Raw genomic sequence first — 22,994 nt, 5'->3', positions numbered from 1 at the left:
CTCGGGTCGGGTCGGGCTTAAGCTTCACCGGGCCGTGCTGGGCTCGGGCCGGCCCAAAAAATATGGCCCAAAGTCCCAGCTCTATTTATACCAACGCCTTTCAGGTTCTCTCTTTTGAAAGTGTGCATTTGGCGAAAACAATTGCGTTTACGGGTCATCAACTGATCAGTGGTCACTGAAGCCGATCCTGGAAACAAATCTACAGCAAAATTACCTGCCGATGGCGATGAACCATTCAGCATGAGCAGAAATCGATGAACAGCTGATCGGTCCGTTCACTGTGAAAGAAAAGAACAAACAAACCTTGAAGCCAAAATCTGACTACCCAACCTTCAGAATTCCAACGTTGGACCACATCATCGTGTAAAAAATAAAAAATAAAAAAAATCTCAGCACACGTTCCAATTTATCCAGCCACCTACCAGCCCGGCCGGCTTGTTCTTGCGAAAATGCAGCGGAGCAAGACCGGCGTCTCCGTTCGGTGGCGACCTCGGAGCACCGGCGATTCGCGGCTTTACCGGTCGCTGGTCACAAGCAGAAGCAGGCACTCGTGTACCGGGGCACCGCAGCCGCTCAATAAACTACTCTAGTCGCACATGTAAAAATCCATACGCAATCGCGTTTGTACAGCCATCTTGTGCTGCAGTGCAACTCCTTGTTTACAGATTTAATCACTTGCTACGTAGTGAAGATACTGTTACAAAAAAGTGTTGTAGATATGTTAATCTACGGTGACAAAGCGGACAGGGCAACGGTCGGCCACTCATGCACCGCATGACAAAAAGGTTTCGATTATACATGTTATTTAATTTCGAATATAAACAAAAACATATTTAAACTATAAGGTCTAGGTAGCCACTCGAGGTTAGCAGGGTGGTTTTTACTTCGAAAAGGTTTTCTTGGTTGTCGCACTAAAAAATATTCTCGAAAGATAGTTAAATCAGATGGAGGAGACGGATAAAGTATAGCGGCAGTAAGAAGGAGGAGGACCGCTGGTGGGTTAGGTTCGAATAAGGTATCACGGTGTGCCGGACTAGTACGACGAGAATAGTAAGGGTCTCGTCAGATAGGAAAGTAGGTGAATGGAAAAAGAGAGAGCTACACAGTGTAAGAAAGGCGAAGTAGAGAACTGGGTGAGTGAGAGGCAGAAGAAATCAGGATTGCCGTCAGATTGAGATTCATTGTTGTGATCTGCCGATTGAACGTAAAATTTATCTACCGTTCTTCCAACCCAACCAAAAACCAAAACAAAGCCAGGTTTCTATATATATATTTACACCTTCCCCCGACTACCCACAAAGCCCCGCACCTCCGGTCACCTCCTCCTCCTCGCCGATATGGCCTGCTCCCACCTCGCCGCCGCCTCTTCCCCGGCAGCCGCCGCCGCCTCCGCCTCTGTGCGCTCCCCGGCGACCTCCCGCGTCTCCGCTTTCGCGCGCTTCCCGGCGACGCCCCGTACGAATCTCTCTGGCCTGCTTCACATTCATCCCTTTACTCGCCTGATCCGGCGCATCTTTGGCTGATTGGTTTGGCTGTTTTACCACCGCAGGCCTCCCAAGTGGTGCGTTGTTCGTTAGGGGTGGGAGGGCGGCGTCCCCGGTGGTCGTCACCGCGGGGCCAGCCGCGGCGGCGCCGGTGGCCGACCTGGACGGCCGCACGGCCACGGAGAAGCAGCCCATCATTGTCATCGATAACTACGACAGCTTCACCTACAACCTGTGCCAGGTATATCACTTCGTGTGTTGTTTGTGACATGTTCCCTTTCGAATCGTTTGATTATGTGATCTGTGTATGCGATATCCTTGCGAGTGCAAAGGGTTGGTACCTGCGGGCTGCGGTTGGGTAGATAGTATATGCCGTGGGATTTTCCCCCCATGGACGTTTGCTACTCAGTACTATCGAGTATTTGTTTGCTGTGCGAACTGGTTGGGGAGGAAGTCGCATTCTGTGTTGGATCTGATCTTTTTGGTATGCATCTCTGGATAATGTTTAGACCTCTTTCCTTTTACTTTAATTAACTTGGATTATATTTTCCTATTTGCAAGATGCAGTGCTTTTAAAAGATTCAGATTATAGAATATAGATGTCTGCTCATAATGTTCTTTCCAGAAAAGATGCTTGTTTGCAATCCCTGTTCTCAGATTGGTTCAAGTGATTGTGTTTTTGGTGGTGCTGTAATAACCTTTTAATTACCCTTTATAATAAACTATGGCTGTTTTTCTCGATTGTATTTGTACTAATATCAAATGATGGAATCCATGCTCACAAAATATCATGAATGTTTTCCGTGACGCTGTGATAAAATATGAACCTTTTTGCATTTGGAAAGGGAATGTGTGTGTGCTAATTAAGCCTCTACATTTACAAAGGGATTATTCATGTACTAAATCTGTTATAATCCATCTCCTTGGGCCCCAAAGTCTAAACATCTAATGACAACTATTTTGTAAACAAATCCGCAAGAATGAGAACTTTTGTTTTAATAGGTATGCATTCCTTGTACGTGGGGATGTAGGACACGTGTTTCCTGTTCTCACGAAGCGGTTATCACATTACTTTGTTGGATGATTCAAACTTGGATGACGAACGCCAGATTTGTTCAGTAGCTGTAGGCTTGCTGGATTCTGTGTCTATTTCCGTAGAGTGTCTCCAAGTGCTTGCTACCTTTCCTAGTATTTCTTATTTATAATGGCTTTATGCAGGAAGTTTTTAATGTAAACAGTGTACCTCCCAATTTACCATCTATTCTTTTAATGGGACCATATCTCGGTATTAGACAACTGGATTCTTGATTTGAAAGATGAAGCATATACATTTTTTTTTTGTAATAGAACTACAAAATTACTTTTCCATACATTTTTTATATTGGTTATAGTATAAAAAACATCAGCAAAAGTGTATGTTTGAAAGGTAGTGGTATGTGTTGTCTTTCTTGTAAGGTAAAATTGCTGGTAATAATGTTTTTGCATGTCTCCAGAGGCAGCGCCCCTTAGTTGACAAATACAGGAGGTAATAAGTAGCAGTCTAGATATAAAGAAAAGGATGTATTTGGAGATCTGTAGTACAGTTCTGGGCCATTTGCTAGTGCTGGACATTTGTTCAGAAGCATGTCTTATGGGATGCATCAGCAGCTGTTGGATCCTCTATAAAATTTCTTTTTAATTGTTGGGCACTGCCATGCTACATGGTACGTTTTGAAATGAGTGCTAACAAGTTCACTCGACAATTGAACTTGGTGTTGTAACAATGAAGTGTTAATACTGGTGGAAGGATGACATAGTGCTTTGTGAAACTAGTGCATTTTGTGGTGTTGTCATTAATCATGAAGATTATGCCAATGACTGCATTTCTATGAAAAAACATGTGCTCACAAATCTTTGTACCCTTTTTATTCAAATACGAAATATGAAAAAAAAAACATGCGCTATGAGAAAAAATTGTCCCGCTGACATTGAGTGTTTGATGATGAAGTATATGGGGGAGCTTGGATTAAACTTTGAGGTGTATCGCAATGATGAACTGACCATAGAGGATGTAAAGAGGTATAGTTCTCTGAGCACATGTTCAATTTGATGTTGCTTTCCACTCCAAAGGAAAGGGCACTATGTTATGGCTTCTGAGTGCTGATGATGTTCACTTTTTTTATCTATTGTAGGAAGAACCCAAGAGGAATTCTTATTTCTCCAGGGCCTGGTAGGTTTTTCTTATTGAATCTCACCGCAATACAAGCTTCTGAGTATAACAATTACTTTTATGTTTCTTCTTTAGGTGAACCACAAGATTCAGGTATATCATTGCAGACTGTTCTGGAACTAGGGCCAACCATCCCAATTTTTGGTGTTTGCATGGGTTTGCAGTGCATCGGGGAGGCTTTTGGAGGTTAGATTTATGTTTTTACCAGGCACAAGGCTTTCCATGACCTTTGCTTTTGTCTTACTGAAAATATTTATATGTATCAATATGCAGGAAAGATTATCCGTGCTCCTTCTGGTGTGATGCATGGAAAAAGCTCTCCAGTTTACTATGATGAAGAATTAGGAAAGGCCTTATTCAACGGCTTGCCAAAGTATGATTTGATTTCTGAACCATTTTGTCAACCAAATTTTAGTGTTTGTAATTTCTCATAACTAGTCTTCATTGTTACTAATTCCTGTAGCTTTTACTATTCCCGTAGCATACTAGTCTTCATCGAGTGCTATTTTGTTACTTAACAATATGACATGAAACTAACATTTCTGCTTTTTGCTGAGAAGTCATGCTGCATTTCATGTATGAGAAATTCGTAACTTTTTTCTTTTCTTCGAGAACATAATCTTTCTTTCTTGATTTCTAGAAAGAGATGGTCGTATATACCAATTTCCGTTAGTATTGACAATAGCATTTTTTGTCAGAAAATCAATGATAGTTTCCCAATTCAGTTTATGGTACTACTCCCAATTAAGCCTTTGATTTGACACCAACCTCGCTTCCATGGACAGCCCTTTTACTGCTGCGAGATACCACAGCTTGGTCATTGAGGAGGAGACCTTCCCACATGATGCTCTGGAAGCCACTGCGTGGACAGAAGATGGACTTATCATGGCTGCTCGCCACAAGAAGTACAAGCATATCCAGGTATTTCTCTATCCTTGCCTCTAGGCCATACCTATGATGCATAACCAGAGTTCTAGTAAGTGTTAACATTAACTATTTCAGGGAGTCCAGTTCCACCCGGAGAGTATCATCACCCCTGAAGGCAAGAGGATCATCCTCAACTTCGTCAGATTCATCGAGGAACTGGAGAAGCAGCGTTCCGAGGCGAACTAGATGAAAGTGGTTTGATAGATCAGGCAAATCAGGAAAGGCGCTTAAGCCGCTTAGAATCCAGGGCTGACAATGAAGAGAATCAATAGAAGAGCTTCCCTCTGTCATTCGTTTCGTTCATTGTACCATAATCCTTGTGGAGCGCGATCTCGAATAAACTTGATCCAAACAAATAAGCATCGTTGTTGGTGCTCTTTCCATGAATAAATCGATTCTCTTTGGCGAATGAATCCTTTGCACATTTTTGTCTAGTTCTTGGCGATAGCAAGGTGTACGGCCTTCCATCAGGTGTTTTTTGGTGCCGTCCTGTCCCAGCAACCTTCCGCACCGCAGCACCAATCACCCTCGTCCGCCACCCGCGGCTGGTTGAGTGGCCGCCGTGGGCTGCTCCGGGCGTCGTGTCGGCTGTGCGACCACGCTTCCGAGGCGCCGACTATTTCAAGTCGCTTACGGCGCCGCCAGCCTCCGGGTCCGGACGCACAGGGAAATGGTTACCCTCACGTAACTGTATATGTTATGTGGTCGCTAACATATGGAACTCATTAAGAATTAGATCATATGTCAAGATCATCTCACGATGCAGTTACCTCACACGATCTCCTTCCGGCGTACGGACGGTTCCAGCTGCTGCCGCTGGCCGAACCTGCGTGGGTGCCGCGAGTCACAGGCGGTGGTCCACTTGCGCCGCCCGGTGCGGTTGTCGCGGAAGCGGTGCCACTGCACATGCACGCATGGTTCATCCCGATGGCCAGGCAGAAAGAGCTGAGCGACGACAAGTGGGCAGATCGAGATGACCGATGTTAAAAGTTCTGTTTGGTAGATTTTTTTTAGCAGTTTTCTATTAGAATTAGGGGTTTTATTAAACAACAGTTTTTAATTTTTAGTCGTTGAGTGAAATTCGTAGGTGTGATTATCTTAAATAAGCTAGAAGCTTGAGAGTAAAAAATAGCTTCCGTTGATTCACTTCCTACGTATAATCAATTTCTTCATATATTTTATTTTAAAGAATCATTAAGAAATTATTTTCAACCTTAAAATCACTCTATCAGATAATCACTTTTTACATAGAATTTAGATAAAAAGTGCTCAACCAAACAAATCTAAATTGCTCATACACCCATGTTCTACAGTGTGCCGCACAACCATTCCGCCGCGTCCCCCGTCAGAACTACCATCGTAGTTGTCGATACTGGGGCTACCATGGTTCCGTTTCGTGGACGATGATGCACCGTGCAAGAAGTGGCGTGAGATGTACAGCTGCGCACCATGGCTCATGATGTGCACACACATCATGAATGTATCATGCAACTTTAATTGTGACCATTGTCTTTTGTTCCTGTACTTGCCAAATGGGCTCAGAGGCATGGCTTAAGGCGAACAGAGTTCACACAACGAAAACGGAGCAGAAGAGATCGTGGTTTCAGCGCTAAAAATGGTACACGTACGTAGGACAACTGAATGTTCACACTATTACTACTGGAGTACTGGTACATTAACATCTGTCCTGGAACTGTGCTCACAAATGCATAGAGCCGTAGCGTGGCCACTGAGCCAATGACAACCATGGCCCACCTCAGGAATATAAAGGGGTTGTTTGATTGCAGCCCTAGCTTGCCTGCTAAAAATTTGGCGTTGTCACGGGATTGACATCAAAGTTTTTCTTGTCCAACCTGCGCTGCCCTCGCTAGCTATTTTCTCGCCAACACAAGGACGAAACCGCATCAGTGAAAAGCTAGATAAATTTTTTGGTGAGACCAGTTTGATGGAGCTAATGCAGACGTAATCCAAACAATCCCAAACCCCCCGATAGGCCCCTCTATAAACAAGAAGGCGATTCAGATACCAGCAATCCTACCAACTGTTTCATCCGAGCTCGAACCAACATGCAGCACCCGTCGGCTATAAAACGACAGCGATGGATGGCGGCGGCGGTGACGCACGTGGGCAACCGATGCTCGAGAAGCGGCTGAGCCACATGGAGTGGTACTTCACTGTGGAGGAGGTGGTGCACGACGTCATCATGGGCGTCTCTGATGACCTCACCGTGCCCTTTGCCCTCACCGCGGGGCTCTCTGACGCCAACGTGCCCTCAACGCTCGTCCGCACAGCTGGCCTTACTGAGGTCGCCACTGGCACCATCTCCATGGGACTCGGAGGGTAACCACTTAATCAATCTCACTATACTTCCCTCCCTTTCATTCGCTGCTGATCTAGCAAAGTTACGGACACCTTTCATCTTATCTTTACAGTGATCATGCATAATTCCCAACAATTGGTTGATAAATCACATTGTTACCGTATTCAAATATGCTTACTTTGGCACTGTTCTGTTAGGTCTATACTTTAATCTAATCATCAATAATGCTAGCTCTAGTGTTTGACCATCTCTAATTGATTGCAGAAGCATGAGCGTACCCGAGCCTGTGGATGCCATTATGGGTTGATGATAGCTTAGAGCAGTGCAGCGACAAGGACGAGTTGATGAAGATCTCGCTAGCTTTAGGTTGTAGTTGATGGTGATCGCCGACGACATACAACTCGATGTAGATGAGATTCTGGTGAAGACCCATTGGTGTGGTGGTGGCAATCTTCACCCCGTTGGCGACACTCTTAGGATCAATTAGGGTTTATGGGGGAAGGTGACTTAGGATTTCATGAATAGATCGACGTGTTCTTGACTCCCCCTGTTCTGAGTTTTATAGTGTCACACAGGATGAGACCGCAATCAAGTTGGGCTTTTGATGCGCTCCCAATCAGAGCGCTGGGTGCGGCCATCATGCCTCCTTAAGACTCGACAGGTAGTTAGGATTTTGACGTTAGGCCGAGATCAATCTAGCATTCTCTTCCTTGATCGTAAAGCTAACGTCATAAGTCCACTTCTTAAAGAAAGAACACACCAAGTCAAAGCGTTACAGTAGCTAATGAAATACCACTGAAATCCAAATACCTATAGCATACTACTCCATATTGAAATGGAAATGTGTTATGCTTAATGGGAGTTGATTTACCTTATGGTCCTCTTATCTAGAATCATAGGCTTTTTTAATCACCATATGACGGTAACATTATCACAAAAAATATGGGGTTATAAGACTTTAGTGAGCGGTGCCGCAAGCATTAACTCAGTATTTATATGCTTGACCCTGATGGTTTGATCCTGGATTCTACCTTTCACAACATAATATTTAATGTTGATATGCTTGGCAGTACCACTCGACTTGTTGTTACTCATATAGAAAACTAAGCATAACATATGTCGTTTCATAATACTATCTTACATTCTTAATTCTAGGGTAACATAAGGTCTTTAGTCATACAACCTGTCTGGTAGCCTCATAACATGCTACAAACTCAGTTTACATCGTTGACGATGCCGTAAATGTTTGTTTAGAGCTTTTCCACGAGATAGATCATCTAGCGAGGGTGAGGATAAAACATATCGTGATTTTCCTTAGTATCCACACACCTTACAAATATATTTTTGAACATGAGCATGTAGTGCTTAGTGCCTTGCAAATAGCGAAAGACTTTCTTAACGGCTTTCCAGTGGTCCAATCCTGGATTTGACTGATGTCTGCCAAGTATCCCAGTTACGAAAACTAAATTAGGGTGTGTTCATAATGCTAAAATATAAGGAACCGACTTCATCTGACTAATTCCATATCGGTTCCTCAGACATCGCATAATAAAATGTCCTAAACTTATTACCCTTTACAATAGGAGCATGCGAGGCAGAGTACTTATGCATATTACATTTCTTTAGTACTATGTCAATATATATATCTTTGTACCTATCTCGGTGAATATCATTATAAGGGACGTAAGAAGCTTCACCAAGATCCTTCTTATGACTAAGATGATGAGTTTTTCCCCTTTAAAACTTTACTTAAATAGTTTTACTTAAATGAAATTGTCAATTTTCTTATGATTTGAAACAAAATGAAAGGAATCATTAGTTGATCTTTATTATTGTCAATCACTTCTCTTTGAGCGTTGCTTTGAACCTTTCGATGTTTTCCCCTTGGAATCACGCTTTGTTATATAGACCCATTTACAACCTATTGTATTGACTTTGTCGGGTTATCGCTCATAGACTTTCATTCATCCTTTGTGGCATTAAGCTACTCAGGCGAATGTTCTTTATATGAGTTGGTATCTTCTAGGACTATTGAGGCTCATCATTATATGCTTCATTATGAATTTCAACAGCCCCCCTCAGAGTCAGAGAAGTCTAAAGGGTGCAGAATCACTTCCTTAATGAGACGCTCTGTTCTCCTCTCAAAACGTGGCCTAAAAGACAATACCAAAGTTTTGAATAAGTTTCATTATTCACATATGAGGAAGCATGACTAATAATTTCTGAAATTACATTAATAATCGTAATCGTACAACGAAGAAACCAAAATAAGATTTCTCCTGATGGAAGGAACATATAGACATTATTAAAGGGAGCTTCTTCTTAAATTTATAATCCCCTTGGAATTTTCTCTTGCTAGTGTCGCTAACGTGATGCACATAATCTTTATTTTCAGTCCTTAGCCTCTCCAACTCTTGGACACACATCGCGATCAAGTCGCTCATGGCCCATTTCTCCTTCTAAGTGTTGTAATGGATCTTAAATGGAGTAAACTCAGGAGGTAGAAAGGTCATATTGAAATGGACAAGAAAATCCTCAGAGATTTCCACGTCCATACTCGTGAGCTTGCCAAAACTTAGTGCTTTTGAATTGCTTCTCCATGGACGCCAAGTACGTCTTAGCAGTATCGGAGTCAGGGATTACTCCCCTTATCCTAAGTGATATAGATTTCTTCAGAACCATTAGAGACAAATGGTTCGACTGCTCCCACTTCTCAACAATAGCATCATAAGTTTTATTAATCATAATTCTCCACACCAATGGCGGGAGCAATAGGAGCGTCAACCCTAAGTGCATAATAAAGGTCTAGAACATCAAGTACAACCGTTACTTATGCTTTCCAAGCGGGAAAATTGCTTCCTGTGAGCTCGATGCCATCAATTGTGGCTCAACAGTGTAAGCGTTAAGAGTGGAAGGAAAAAATAGGCTTGATTAGAACATTGTCATGAAGAAATACTTGCATGAAGATAACCCTATGTTGGCCTGATTAAAATCATGCAAAAGTTCAATTCCAGTCCGTATCACCATTGGGTAGAAAACGGAAAAGAATATTTAATAAATACATAAGTGGCATATGATTACAATCAATATTGGTCATAAAATAATTATGGATCTTCATAAAATTTAGCATATGATCACAAACAACGTTGTTCAGTATGCAACTATGACCAAAAATGACATCAAAATTCTCTAAATAAATTTTCTCGTTGGTTCCAATTTATCTAGAGAAATGTTCGTAACTTTTGGTTCATAAAATATCATTATTTGGGACTCATTAGTTAATTAAACCGGTGCATAAAAAAATTAAGATCACTCTAAAAATTCTAGTGCATTAAACATTATTTATTTAGGCCATCATGAATTTTGTACAGTACACATTATTTATTTGGGCCATTATCATAAAAAAATCCAGTGCATGAAGGAAAAACATTATAAATCACTAGAAAATTTTACTTCAGAGAAGTAACCTTAAATTTTGGTACATTAAAAAATTATTTATTTTGGGCTATAATCATTAGAATTCCAATGCATAAAATAGAGAACCATCAAAATTCACGGGAAAAATCTCATAATAAAAGTAAAAGCCCAAAATTCATTGGAAAAATAAAAAAAATAGCACAAGAGCCGGAAGTCAGCCCAAAGCAACTCTTGCGCATGCTGCGGCCCAACCTCCCCAAGCCAGCCCAGTAGCGTAGCGTGCGTAGCCCGACTTCTCCACTAGCGCACTAGCGGCCCAGTGGCACAACTCCTCACCCAAGCCAGCCTCAATCATCATGAGCCGCACGATCACATCCGACGGTTCTCCGATGTTTTCGCCGAATCAGAACCTTGCTCAGCACCGCCCGTAACACTAAAACTTCATTTCCTCGCGTCCCCTCCGAAAACAACGGCAACTGAGAGAGCTATGGCGATGGCGGTGGGAAGACATCGGCCAGCGGGAAAAGATAGAGAGGACAAGGGTGAGCCGCCACGGGCCTACCCACCGGAGTGCACGTGCGAACGAGGTCACGCGCGCCTCTATCGATTGGAGCTATGGTGTTGCCCGTGTGGATGGCGCGGACGGCGAGAAGGGGCGCCTGGCAATGGAGCTCCCACGTGCACATGAGGGTGATGTCAACGACAAAAAGGAGACTCCAGCGACTTAGGATCTATGCGCGACCGGGTAGGGGAAAGAGAATCCGCCCGAGAAGACGCGGAAGATGGCTCCGGCGGCCTCGAGAATGGTAGCAACACGTAAGTATTGTTTCCTCCCTTTAGATTAGGTCTTGGTCATTGGGGATTTGAGATTAGGGTTCCCAGAATGGGGATTAAATGTGATTAGGGTTTTGGGATTTGGGGGGAAAAAGGTTTGGGACTTTCGGATTTGGGCAAAATCTTAGGGTTTGACATGAGTTCGTGAGCTCCCCTCCTTCTCTATTTTGTCTCGTGGCCAATTACCCCAAAAACCAAACAGATGGCCCAATCCTGAGCCCATAACCATATAAACACGCATAGATGCACACAAAAACACACATGCATACACAAAGAACATCTAATTTATGATCGAGACACACTAAGCTGAGCCTAATACTCATAAAACATGACCATGTGTGCTTGAAAACATTCTGATTTCATTGATCCGAGCTAAAAACCATCTAAACCGAACCAATTAACCCTAAAACATGAACAATTGCGCATAGATGTGTTCTAATTCACTAATCCAAGGATTAATTAAGCATTAATTGAGTCTTAGACATGAACAGATCATCTAACAGCGACCAATGGAGCTTAATTGATCATTAGATGGTGCTAATGGTTCTGACATGAGATGAAAAAGGGATTGATTCATCATTAACCGAGACATAAACACCTTAATTGTATACCAACAGTGCTAAACATGAATAATTCAGGCTCAATTGACATTAATCATTACTAAACATGAACAATTAGCGCTAATCCGAGTGCAATTACGCCTTAATCCAATCTATTTGGGTTCAAACCAATCTAGGGAGGTTCTGATACCGATTGTTAGGTTTAAACTTTAATCTAATCATCAATAACGCTAGCTCTAGTGTTTGAACACCTCTAATTGATTACGGAAGTGTGAGCGTACCCGAGCCTGGGGATGCCATTAGGGGTTGACGATGGCTCGAAGCAGTGCAGCGACAAGGAAGAGTTGATGAAGATCTCACCGGCTTTAGGTTGTAGTTGATGGTAATCGTTGGCGACATACAACTCGGTGTAGATGAGATGCTGGTGAAGACTCATTGGTGCAGTGGCGGCAGTCTTAACCCCGTTGGTGACACTCTTAGGATCAGTTAAGGTTTATAGAAGAAGGCGATTGAGAAATTTGTGAATAGATCGACGTGTTCCTGACTCCCCCGTTCTGGGTTTTATAGTGTCACATGGGATGGGACCACAGTCAAGTTGGACTTGTGACGTGCTCTCGATCAGAGCGTTGGGTGAGGTCATCGTGCCTCCTTAAGACTCGACAGGTAGTTAGGATTTTGATGTTAGGCTGAGATCAATCCAACATGTTCTTCACTATAACATCTAGAAACTTCGCGGACATCCTTGAGTACATAATTAGAGACGGTTTTATAGTGTCACATGGGATGGGACCGCAATCAAGTTGGACTTGTGACGTGCTCCCGATCAGAGCGCTGGGTGAGGTCATCGTGCCTCCTTAAGACTCGACAGGTAGTTAGGATTTTGATGTTAGGCTGAGATCAATCCAACATGTTCTTCACTATAACATCTAGAAACTTCGCAGACATCCTTAAGTACATAATTAGAGACATGTTCTCTACATGTTTGAGAATGCCATTGGTATCTGTATCGTACGAACACTGAACTGAGAAGCCAGGAGTGCGTAGCATTGCACATGTGCTTTAGATCCAACTCCAACTTGTAAATTGCCCTGATCCTAATCCTAACCACAAAAATGAAATCTTTAGAGGAAAAATTTGCTCGTGATAGACAAGTTGGCGAACAATAATTTATGTTCCACGTGCTATTCCCGCACGTCTTATGTTAGTATCACAACTTTCAGGCCCAGTTAAGTGGAGAACAATAATTTCCCTTTTAATCTGGGAACAAGACAAACACCACAATGATTTTCAATTCAAAAGGTGTCCACTAACGCATGATTCTGATCCGGGACTGCGCCACATGGTAGGTACCTCGCAGCCTAGAGCGAGGTAGATCATTACAAGCGGTAGATGAAGAGAGAGCAGGAGGAGATCATTACTGTGAGACTCTAAACCCAAAATTTTCTATGTCTTTTGTATCAGTATTTGAATCAAGTAGCTGATATGTATAGTATAACAGTTATAGTATCACAGTCAAATTTTGTATATAAGCATTAAAGTTCAGAGTACAAAAAGCTATAACCTATAGGGTATATTACAAATATGACCTAATGCCAACAAAAGCAGGGCGAAACACATGACCCAAGTCACAAGTAGCTAGGGTGCAAACGTGACTTCTAACTTTACTCTTCACCCGCACCTCCATCCTCGACGTAGTCGATAGTGGCTTCCTCATATGAATGTTAGCAAGAGTAAGTATAAAAGGTACTCAACAAGCCATATACTACTTTAAATGATTAATAGAGGCACAAAGTGTATCTCAAGAATAAGACTTTATGGTTTAGTTTTAAGCGTAAAATAGTTTTATACAGTCATTCAGTTGTATTCTCTACCAATAGCTTTAAAATAGTTTGAAGTAGTTCAAAACCATTCAACAAGTAATATATGAGGGTTTTCTAGTCCTGAGAGTGGCTACACTTCACTTCACAGTCCCATCATCACATCTGGTGTACCTATAGTACTACACAAATCCTGATGGATTGAACTAGCAACCTCATCACACAAACATCTAGTTCACATACTCACTCATCAAGACACATGCACCCTAAGTCAAATCAAGAGTGACCATGCCTTCGTATGTCCATGACCATGGACACGATTATTCGAATAGGTTTACACTCTAAAAAGGTTGTACACTGTACCCACATGATATATTCAGCATCCTTCCGTTGCGAGCAGATGAGCGAATCATACCGAGACCCTTCAATCACATTTCCTGCCAGGCGTTTCTACGAGATACCCTAAGTACTAGAGGCCTTGTACTGAATGCTAGCCCCCTTTTTAAGCAGTTGCTGGTTCTCAGAATATTCAACCAAAGGGACAGATGGTCACTTGACCCCTCGCTACTCCCCTACTTCTTAGTATGATGCTCAACCCAGTCCGGTGAAAGAAAAGTCAAGTCCTGACCATTCAGTACGTATGATTGCACGGGGTGACTAAGCATAATGATGCAAGATTCGGTGCTTAAACGGCCAGGGAAGGTATCTTCTGGCAATGAATATCACAGAGGTAACTCAAGCGCACAGGAGCATCCTCGTCCAGAGTACTACTCCACTACCCCCGTCAAAACAGTTTTCACCTATTATCACATATCTCTCACCATATCCCACACAACATCAAGGATTTCACAACCATTACGGAATTCACAACCATCAATAATTCATGGTATATGAGTTAATTTGATAAACAGTGAAGCGATATCTCCAAAGAGATGTATTTCAAGGCGACGTCTCTGAGGAGACGTATTTAATCCTAAGCATGCTAGATCAGGGCGTCATCTGACGTTAATATAGATAACGACAGGTAAATCCTAGGGTGATATGTGTTTTGGATGATGACATTTAAGGCATGATAATTGTTTAATAGGAATAGCTACCTTAAATAGTTTGTAAAAGTGTAATAAATAGCACATGCGATAATAAGTCAAGTTTTAATTGATCATATAGATTATATGAAAATAGGTTCAATATGATCAAGGAAATAGTACTTACCTTCTCCGAAGTTCTCTTCTAAACTTTGGTTGTATTCAGGATCCTCGCTCCACGCAGCATTCGCAAAACTTAACTGGTTTTGCAAACACGACTATGATCAATAATGAGCTATACTATAGAAGAATTAATTAACACAAAATGGAAAACCAAATAAGCCCTAATAGAGATCGCACTATGATAGATGGGTAGATCTCGGATTTATATGAACTTTGGCGAAAGAATCGCCGAAATCGGAGCCAGAATGGAGAAGTTACGACCCTTGAAAGATTTAATGTAAAATTAAATCGAGAAAATATGAAATAACACTATCCATTGGTGGAACCCACCGCAAAGTACCACGGGTTGGGCCAAAATGGGCATGGACTAGGCTCGACCGGAAATGGGCCTGGGCCGCATAGTGCTATGCTGCATGGTGGTCGGCCCACTCGTATCGGGCCGACAGGTTTACAGGCTGCAGAGCTAGGCTGGCCCACTAGGGCACGGTCTGCTTGGCTGGGCTGGGCTGGCCGACCGACCCACCTATGCTGAGCCGCGGCCCACTCGGCCATGCCGAGCGGTACAGTCGGGCCTGTCCACATGCGTGCGAGCGCGTGAGAGCGCGCGGAGCGGAGCGGCGAAGGGAAAACGACAACAAGCAAACATGGCGGAGCCACACCGTAGTCTCATCGGAATCACGTTCTCGCCGATGGTTGAAAAAGATGAATGGTCGTCGAGCTTCTACCCATTACGACGAACTCGCTTGGGGGCTTATCGACGATGAGATGTGGCCGGAGCGATGTCAGACGGCGACCGGAGCAGGTCTAAATGGTGGCGCAGAAATTGGGTAGCACCTCCCCTCTTCTAGTGTGCCTCGGGCCACTTGCAAGCCTACGACTAAGTCTACGCGTCTAACATGGCACGGAGGCTAGCTCAGGAGAGGGCTAGGGGTCATCGACAGCGAGTAATGGCGACGGTGGGGGGAAAAGCTCATGGCTGCACAAAGCCAGGCGATGGGAAGGTACAGGAACGACGACATGCTAGCTAGGAGGTTGCGCAAGAGGACGAGGATGCTCACCGAGCGCAAGAACGATGTTGGGCAGGACGGTGGTCGGCGATGCACCGAAGTGGCGGCGGTGGTGCTACTCGGTCCCTGGTTCGGGCGGGCTCCCGTCGAGCTTTTGGTTGATGGAGAGCGGCACAAAGATAGTAGTGAGCTTGTGGGGCTTATCGGCAGCTCGCTAGGGGAGAAACAGAGGCAGAGCTGCGGCGGAGAGCAATGTCGGCACAGCGGCAACACGGTGGCGGTGGCGAGGTGGGGAAATAGAGAGAGGGAGGTCGGGCTTCTCTATTTATAGAGGGAGAGGGAGCAGTAAGGCAGCAAGGGGCGAGAAGGCACAGTACGACTCGTTGGCGGCGCCTATCAGGTTTCACGCGGTGGCGGCGGCTCTGCGTCGGCCAACACGTGCGACGGGCGAGGAAGTCGCGATGTGTTAGGAGCTTGGGCTGCGCATGAGAGAGAGAGAGAGAGAGAGAGAGAGAGAGAGAGAGAGAGAGCATGGGGGGACGAACGAGGTGGCGAGCAAGTGGCTGCCGCATTAACTGCGTCGGCCGACGCGGTGTCGGGGATGGGCATCGCGGCGAGGGCGTGTGGGTCCCAAGCGTTGGCGAGAGGGAGAGGGCGAGAGGCGAGCAGGGTGGCGAGCGCGCATGGGCATGAGCTAGGCCGACTACGCGCATACGGCCCAAGCACGAGAGAGTGAGCTGGGGGGGGGGGGGGGAGAAGAAACTGGGACTGTTGGGCCGTGCAAGAAAAAAGGAAGAAGAGGCAGCCCAGGAGAAAAAAGGAAAAGGAAAAAGGATTTGTGTTTAAATTCAATTGAAGGTATTTGAATATGGATTTGACTTTGGACTTGGCATGAATTCAAATAAGAATATTTGAATTTTGATTTGGATTAGACCTTGAGATCTGGGCGAAGATTTGAATTCAATTAGATTCAAGCTGAAGGGAAGCTAAGAAAGATTTGAATTTGAGAGACATTAAATTCAAATCTCCACTCAAGATCCATAAAAATAATCAACCAATTGCATATGAATCAATTAATGCATGAGAAGTTTAGAAATAAATTTAGTGCACTTTGGAATACTTAGCCAAAATAATACAATTGCATTTGTATATATACACATTCAATTGTATATTTCCTTGATTTTAGTTAGTTTAATTAATTATAATTTTTTAATCTAGAGTAAATTTTGCTATAAACTATATGTTTATCCTCAGGAATGTTACAATTACTGTCCCTGACACTGGTACATGGATGCCACAAGAAAACAGTTTAAGAAACATACTTCCCAGACTCCTGCGTGTATGACTTGTATTCTAATTGTTGGCGTTTTGAATCCTTGATTGATCATCAAGGGGTTGCCGAGATTGGAGAGATCATGTCGCAGTATGGGATCGAACCGCATGAGTATGGCCCTGTCGTCGACGGACCGGGTTCCTCTAACTTCAAAGTCATCGTAACTTTGTCACTGGCATGTGGGACCTGAGTCGCTGTCCCCACATGTCAGTGATAAAGTCAGGGTGACGTTAAAGTCAGAGGATCCTGATGTATTGTCGACAGGCTCAGGAGGAACCCTCAAGCTTGGCTAGACTTGATGATGAGGTATGACCAGCTGGTATTGCCGCTATTTGTGGTTCTATCTTCTGATTAACCATGTTCACTCGTGTTTGTACTACGAAGCAAATGACTATGGCGCCTGATGGGACTAATTTGAAATGTTTTGGCATATGTCACATGACTTTGCAGTAGTTATAAAGCTGCGAAGAATGAAAACATACTGTTATTAGTCATCAACCACCCTATGAAATATGATAAATAACTTAAAACTATCATTAACGAATGGTAAATGATTTTCTCAACTAACCGGAGCAACGTGTTCAGGTTTGAGCTGGGATTGGAGAAACCAGATGTCCAGATCCGAAAAGAGCCCTGCAGAGTGCTTTCACTATTGCGCTATCTTACGTGATCGGTGGATTGGTCCCTCTCCTGCCCTACATGTTCATCTACACAGCCCAGAATGCCATGCTCATATCTGTTGGAGTAACATTGGTTGCACTACTTTTCTTTGGCTACATCAAGGGTCGCTATACTGGGAGCCGCCCATTCATCAGCGCTGTCCAGACTGCTATTATTGGCGCTCTTGCTTCAGCCGCAGCATACGGGATGGCGAAGGCCGTGCAAGCTAGATAGTTGTTGGAGCCGTACTTTCAGTAGGCTGCAATGAATTAAGCAAAGTTGTCATTCTGCTCTTTTGAACCACGCATTACAATGTCAAATAATGAAGCTAATCTATTTAGCCTTTCATTTAGTTATGAATAAATTTTGGGAAAGATATTTATAAAAAATACTCTCAGCCTATCTTCGTGCAAAACTGCAAATTGATGGTGGAGACTAAATTTGACACATTACTCATGTATTCAATCATGTTATCAAGCCAAGTGAAATTAACAAAGGTAGCTATCTGGGAAATGTGGGACATGAAACAAACATTGATGATCACAACACAAGATTAGCTGCTGGTTAGGACTGGAACTAAACTAAGGAAAGGCACATATTTCACATCATAAACATAGCTCTTAATCACAGGTAGGTTTATATAGAGAAAAGCTATGATGTTAATAAACTCATAAGAAGAAAATAATTACTTTCGAATTCTGAAGATTGTAAGTACCCGTCCAATCTGGAAGAGTTGGCTCTGAATCTGTGATCTGTACATTGATAAGCTCTGGTTAAGGCAACGCTGTTATCCAGTTATGCTGCGAGAGAACAGTTTGAACTTTGAACCCCATAGCACCAACTACAGGCATGCATCATTGGTATGGAAGATAGACCAGCTGGTAATCATCTTGATAAATTTCTTGATAAGGAATCACGAAACATATTTATACCTCAATTCTCCAAGCTCCGGAATCTTCTTCTTTCCCAAAACATTTTTTTGAATTGCTTCTTTCCCAAAACTAAGATCTTGAAAGCCTATGTGAAGTATCTATGTCCATTGAGGTGCATTAATATTATTCATCAGTCTGAACTTACAAATTCTATTCCTATTGCATTTTCAATCTTAAGACCAAGGGTTGTTACTGTTAGGGAAGTAATAACAAGTGTCTTCACCCAGAAACATTGTCTATTATCATGGTAAGACTTAGGTGGCTTCTTCTTGACAATTTCACTGATAAGTGAGGTATAAACACCGAAATCCGAAACCATTCCTTTTGCACTCTTCAGTTCTTCAGAATCTCTAAGTTTTTCCATACTTGCAATGTCCATCCAAAAGAATGTTGTATGTTATATCATCTGGGGACACACCAATATTAAGCATCACATTCAGAAGCATGCCAACATTCTTCATCAGCCCCAGCTTGCAGAGTCCATTCATAATCACATTATATGTCACAACTTCGGGTTTTCGACCCTTATTCTGCATCTCCTTCAGTAGCTTAAAGCCTGTCTTCACATCACCTTTTCTACAGAAGGCGTTAAATCACCAATATGTAGGTCATGTTGTCAGATTCCAGACTAGCCTCAACCATCTCGCAGAGAACACGCTCTGCATCAACTGACCGCCCAGCCTTGCTTCACCCAGAGATGAGCGCGGTGTATGCCACCTCATCTAGTGCAACGCCTTCATCCAGCATCTTCCGTTTCATCTCCATTGCCATGTCAAACTCCCCCTCCTTGCAACAGCCATCGAAGAAGGTGGTGTAAGTCACCTTATCCAGCTTGAGATCGGTGCTTCTCATCTCCTCCACAATGCCGTTGGCAGCCTTCAAATCTCGCCCTCGACAGAGGCTGTTTACCAGCGCATTGTACGCCACCAAATCCAGCCGGACACCCCTTGATGCCATCTCCCGGTACAACTCCAGCCCAGCCGCCACATCTCCCTCCTTGCAATGCGCGTCTATCAACGTCGCGAACACGACAGCGTTGGGGCTCACGGCTCTCTCACGAATTTCAGCGACCATTTCTACGCAGAGTGTTTGCGCCGTCTAGATCGCCCGCCCTGCATGTCCCTGAAATCAAGGTGTTGAGGCTGACTACCGGTCGTCGAACCTGTTCCTCGCGCTGGCAAGCTCGCCCGATCTAACCATGCCGTGCATCAACATGTTGAACTGCCTGGCCTCCGGGGCCACGCCCGCGTCGAGCAGCTGCAGATAGAAGGCATAGGCTTCGGGCGCGGTGGGGAGCCGGCTCATTAGGCCGGACCAGGTGGACACCGGGACGTGTATACCACGGCGGAGGGTGAGGATGAGGAGGGCGCAAGAGTCGGGCAGGAGGCCCTCGTCGGCGTATGCCTTGGCGAGTTCAGACACGAGAGGGGCCGGGTCACCGGGTGAGGCCGCGGAGAGGAGCAGTGGGGAGCCGCGGCGGGGAGTCGCGGCCGAGGCGGGAGGCGGGAGGCGATCAGGCGGAGGGGGAGGGCGTGGTGGGGTAGTCGGTGGCTGAGCAGATAGTGGGTATGGATGTTGGAAAAATAGTATTTTCAGATTTAATTGACGATACAACATGAACAAGAATATAATTAATATCGATAAGGTTCCTATTAGCTCCAATAAATCTCGATTAGATTCGACTATCTCTCGAGTAAGGTTCGACTAGCTCTGACGAGTCTCGTCTAGATTCTCGAGTAGGATTTTGACTAGCCCTAAAGAGGCTTGACTAGATACTCGAGCAAGATTTCAACTAGATATCTAATACAGATTGCAATGTACGTATTCGATGGCGACGTGAGATGCAGAGGCCCTCGTGATGTTGAAGCAATAGACGATGATAAAGATGATGAAGTAGTCGAGGTAGATCGCGATGATGTAGAGGAAACAGATCGTGAGTAGTCATGACGGCGCAACGAACGCTTCCTAAAAACCTTATTCGTCATCTCCCGATGCAGATTTCAAGAGTGACGGGTTCTAGAGACATGCTCTCCTATTCGTCGGTGCACGCTAGCGCAACGGGATGAAGTATACTATGTGCGATGACACATGTGAGGAACCATTCAAACAGTATTCTAATTAATCATCAGGAGGATCATTATTCATAATCCAACCTCGACAATTAACCAGAATTCTTTTCCGGTAGTCCTGGCACGTTTTGTGCCCAAGGATCGGAACACATGCCTCTAACATAGTACGTCACAACATAGCTTAATAAAGAGTAAGTAATAAATATTTATATTAAAAAATTAAGCATACAACTGATTCCAATAATTTATAACAAAAGCGAGCTAGGAGGAGACAAAAACCCCTCAACTCCTAACTATCCAAAGATCTACGCAGCGGAAAGAATAAACTAGACAACAAAAGAGAGTGAAGCCACATGCCCTTAGGCTCAACTCCAAAATCTCGAGCTTCGAAGTAGGATGCACTATTCCTGCCCGCCACTCTAATCGGCAGGCACAAAGTAGCCAAACACCGCCCTTTCCTCAGCAGTAGGAGTACCTGCATCAACTTAAGGGCAGCACCCTGAGTACGAAGGTACTCGCAAGGCTTACACAATATGGGTATATAATATTCCAACTTCAAGGGTTATGCATTGAGCTGTTAGCAATAATATAAACATGCGGTTAAGTTAATTAAAGCGGTAAGCAACCTAGACATATGTGTGAGCAATTAACTTAACCAACATATATAAAATTACCCTGCAACTACCAACTGATCATATGAAACTGTAACCACAAGAGTATCAATATATAACAAGTGTCATCTCGACCACCTCCTACATATCCGAACCATCATCCACAAGCGAGAACTCTATGATCGATACAAATGAAATCATATCATGCTCATGACCGAGAGCGCGATAGTTCGAACTGTTTTAACACCCTGCAAGAGATACTCCTGGACCCACACGACTCGAGGACCATACGGCTTGTGCCACCCGCTAAAGTGCACACAAGGGGGGGTACCCGTGTCAACCTTTCCCAACCAGTCCCAATCGTGTGCGGTATGCATTGCTCGACGCGTCGGTATTAGAACTACTCCCGGAGCAAACAAGTACCACTTACAAGCCCGACCGCTCACACCGTCGATGTTCAGGCCCCACAAAGCCATAACTGCGAAAGTATTCGGCTCGCCTTACCATTAGATCAGCATGTACCGACAGACGGCCTTAAACGATGCAAAAGCCAACTGTACAGACAGACAGCCTTAAACGATGCGAGCAGCCTACGGTGTCCGGGTTCCCTTCCCGAACTACTTCCGAACTTTCTTTGAAGGCAGATGACACCTCTAACACCGCCCATATCTCATCTCATACTCATCACTCAACCAACCATAACAACCTCAACAATGTATTTGTACGACAAAAGTAAATCCTATGCTCACGAACAACGGAAAACACCATCATTTGACTTCTACCGAAAGACCTAAGTATGGCTAAACATATAAGTTAAATTTGTACCTAGACATAACATCATCTCAAAGCTACAAGGAACGTGGATGAACAAGTCATCGAGGTAGAAGAATACAATTGGCGTAGGTTCTACCCATTTGTTTCCGACATCGACTCCATATACATGCAAACTTATACATAAGCATTTTAGATTTTTTTAACCGATTTATTAATGTAACTAATATTCATTTCGATATTTTTCTAGAATTTCTCGAAAAAAAATTACATATATACCTATACGTATATATACATATACATACACATGGCCTACTGCTACAGTACCAGAGACATGAGGTTGCGCTAATTCCACCACCGTTACGATACAGTATTGATTGATGATGAACAAGCTATGTAATGAAATTTCCAGTTTTCCTTAAAAGAAAAAAAAACCGCGAGGTGAAGCAGCAGAGGAGAACGTGCAGTCTGATGGCGATCAACCCGGCCCCGGGAACATCACACTCCCGTACGTCCCGTCGCCACCCTGCCACTTCGTGCTGTCTCTTCAACCGGCGCGGCGGCACCGCGCGAACTCTCGTCGCACCGAAAACGCCAAAACCACGCGGGGGGAAAACGTCATTCCCGTGCCGAGGAATTCGCTTGGCCCCGGTCGGTCGGTTGCCAGCCGAGGCACTGCCGCTCCACGGCCTGACTCGCGCGCGCGCCGGGGGATGGATGCGGGCGAGCCGGCAAGGAGACGATGCCCCGCGCGCTCTGTTGTTCGCAAACCGAGCCGCGCTACCCCGCGCCGCGCGGCCTCGCGTCGGCACCAAAAATTTTCCGTGCCACTCAT

General features: G+C 44.2%; 1 protein-coding gene and 2 pseudogenes across 1 annotated transcript; 2 read left to right on the top strand and 1 right to left on the bottom strand.

The window, feature by feature from the left end:
- Nucleotides 1-1,283: 1,283 nt before the first annotated feature.
- On the top strand, nucleotides 1,284-5,029 carry LOC133888497 (anthranilate synthase beta subunit 1, chloroplastic-like). The gene is made up of 8 exons (XM_062328770.1): nucleotides 1,284-1,455; nucleotides 1,550-1,725; nucleotides 3,472-3,542; nucleotides 3,656-3,693; nucleotides 3,769-3,879; nucleotides 3,967-4,066; nucleotides 4,479-4,614; nucleotides 4,696-5,029. Exons 1-8 carry the CDS (start codon nucleotides 1,338-1,340, stop codon nucleotides 4,804-4,806), a joined length of 861 nt encoding a protein of 286 aa, XP_062184754.1. The 5' UTR covers nucleotides 1,284-1,337; the 3' UTR covers nucleotides 4,807-5,029.
- A 1,689-nt stretch (nucleotides 5,030-6,718) lies between these two features.
- Nucleotides 6,719-18,144, top strand: LOC133888498 (vacuolar iron transporter 1-like; annotated as a pseudogene).
- Nucleotides 17,838-20,270, bottom strand: LOC133889500 (putative pentatricopeptide repeat-containing protein At1g09680; annotated as a pseudogene).
- Between the last annotated feature and the right edge of the window lie 2,724 nt (nucleotides 20,271-22,994).

The sequence above is a fragment of the Phragmites australis genome, chromosome 13 (genome assembly GCF_958298935.1).
Source record: "Phragmites australis chromosome 13, lpPhrAust1.1, whole genome shotgun sequence".
NCBI classification, from domain to species: domain Eukaryota; kingdom Viridiplantae; phylum Streptophyta; class Magnoliopsida; order Poales; family Poaceae; genus Phragmites; species Phragmites australis.
Note: the sequence above shows the minus strand (reverse complement) of the source record. Positions and strands in the feature narration are given on the sequence as shown.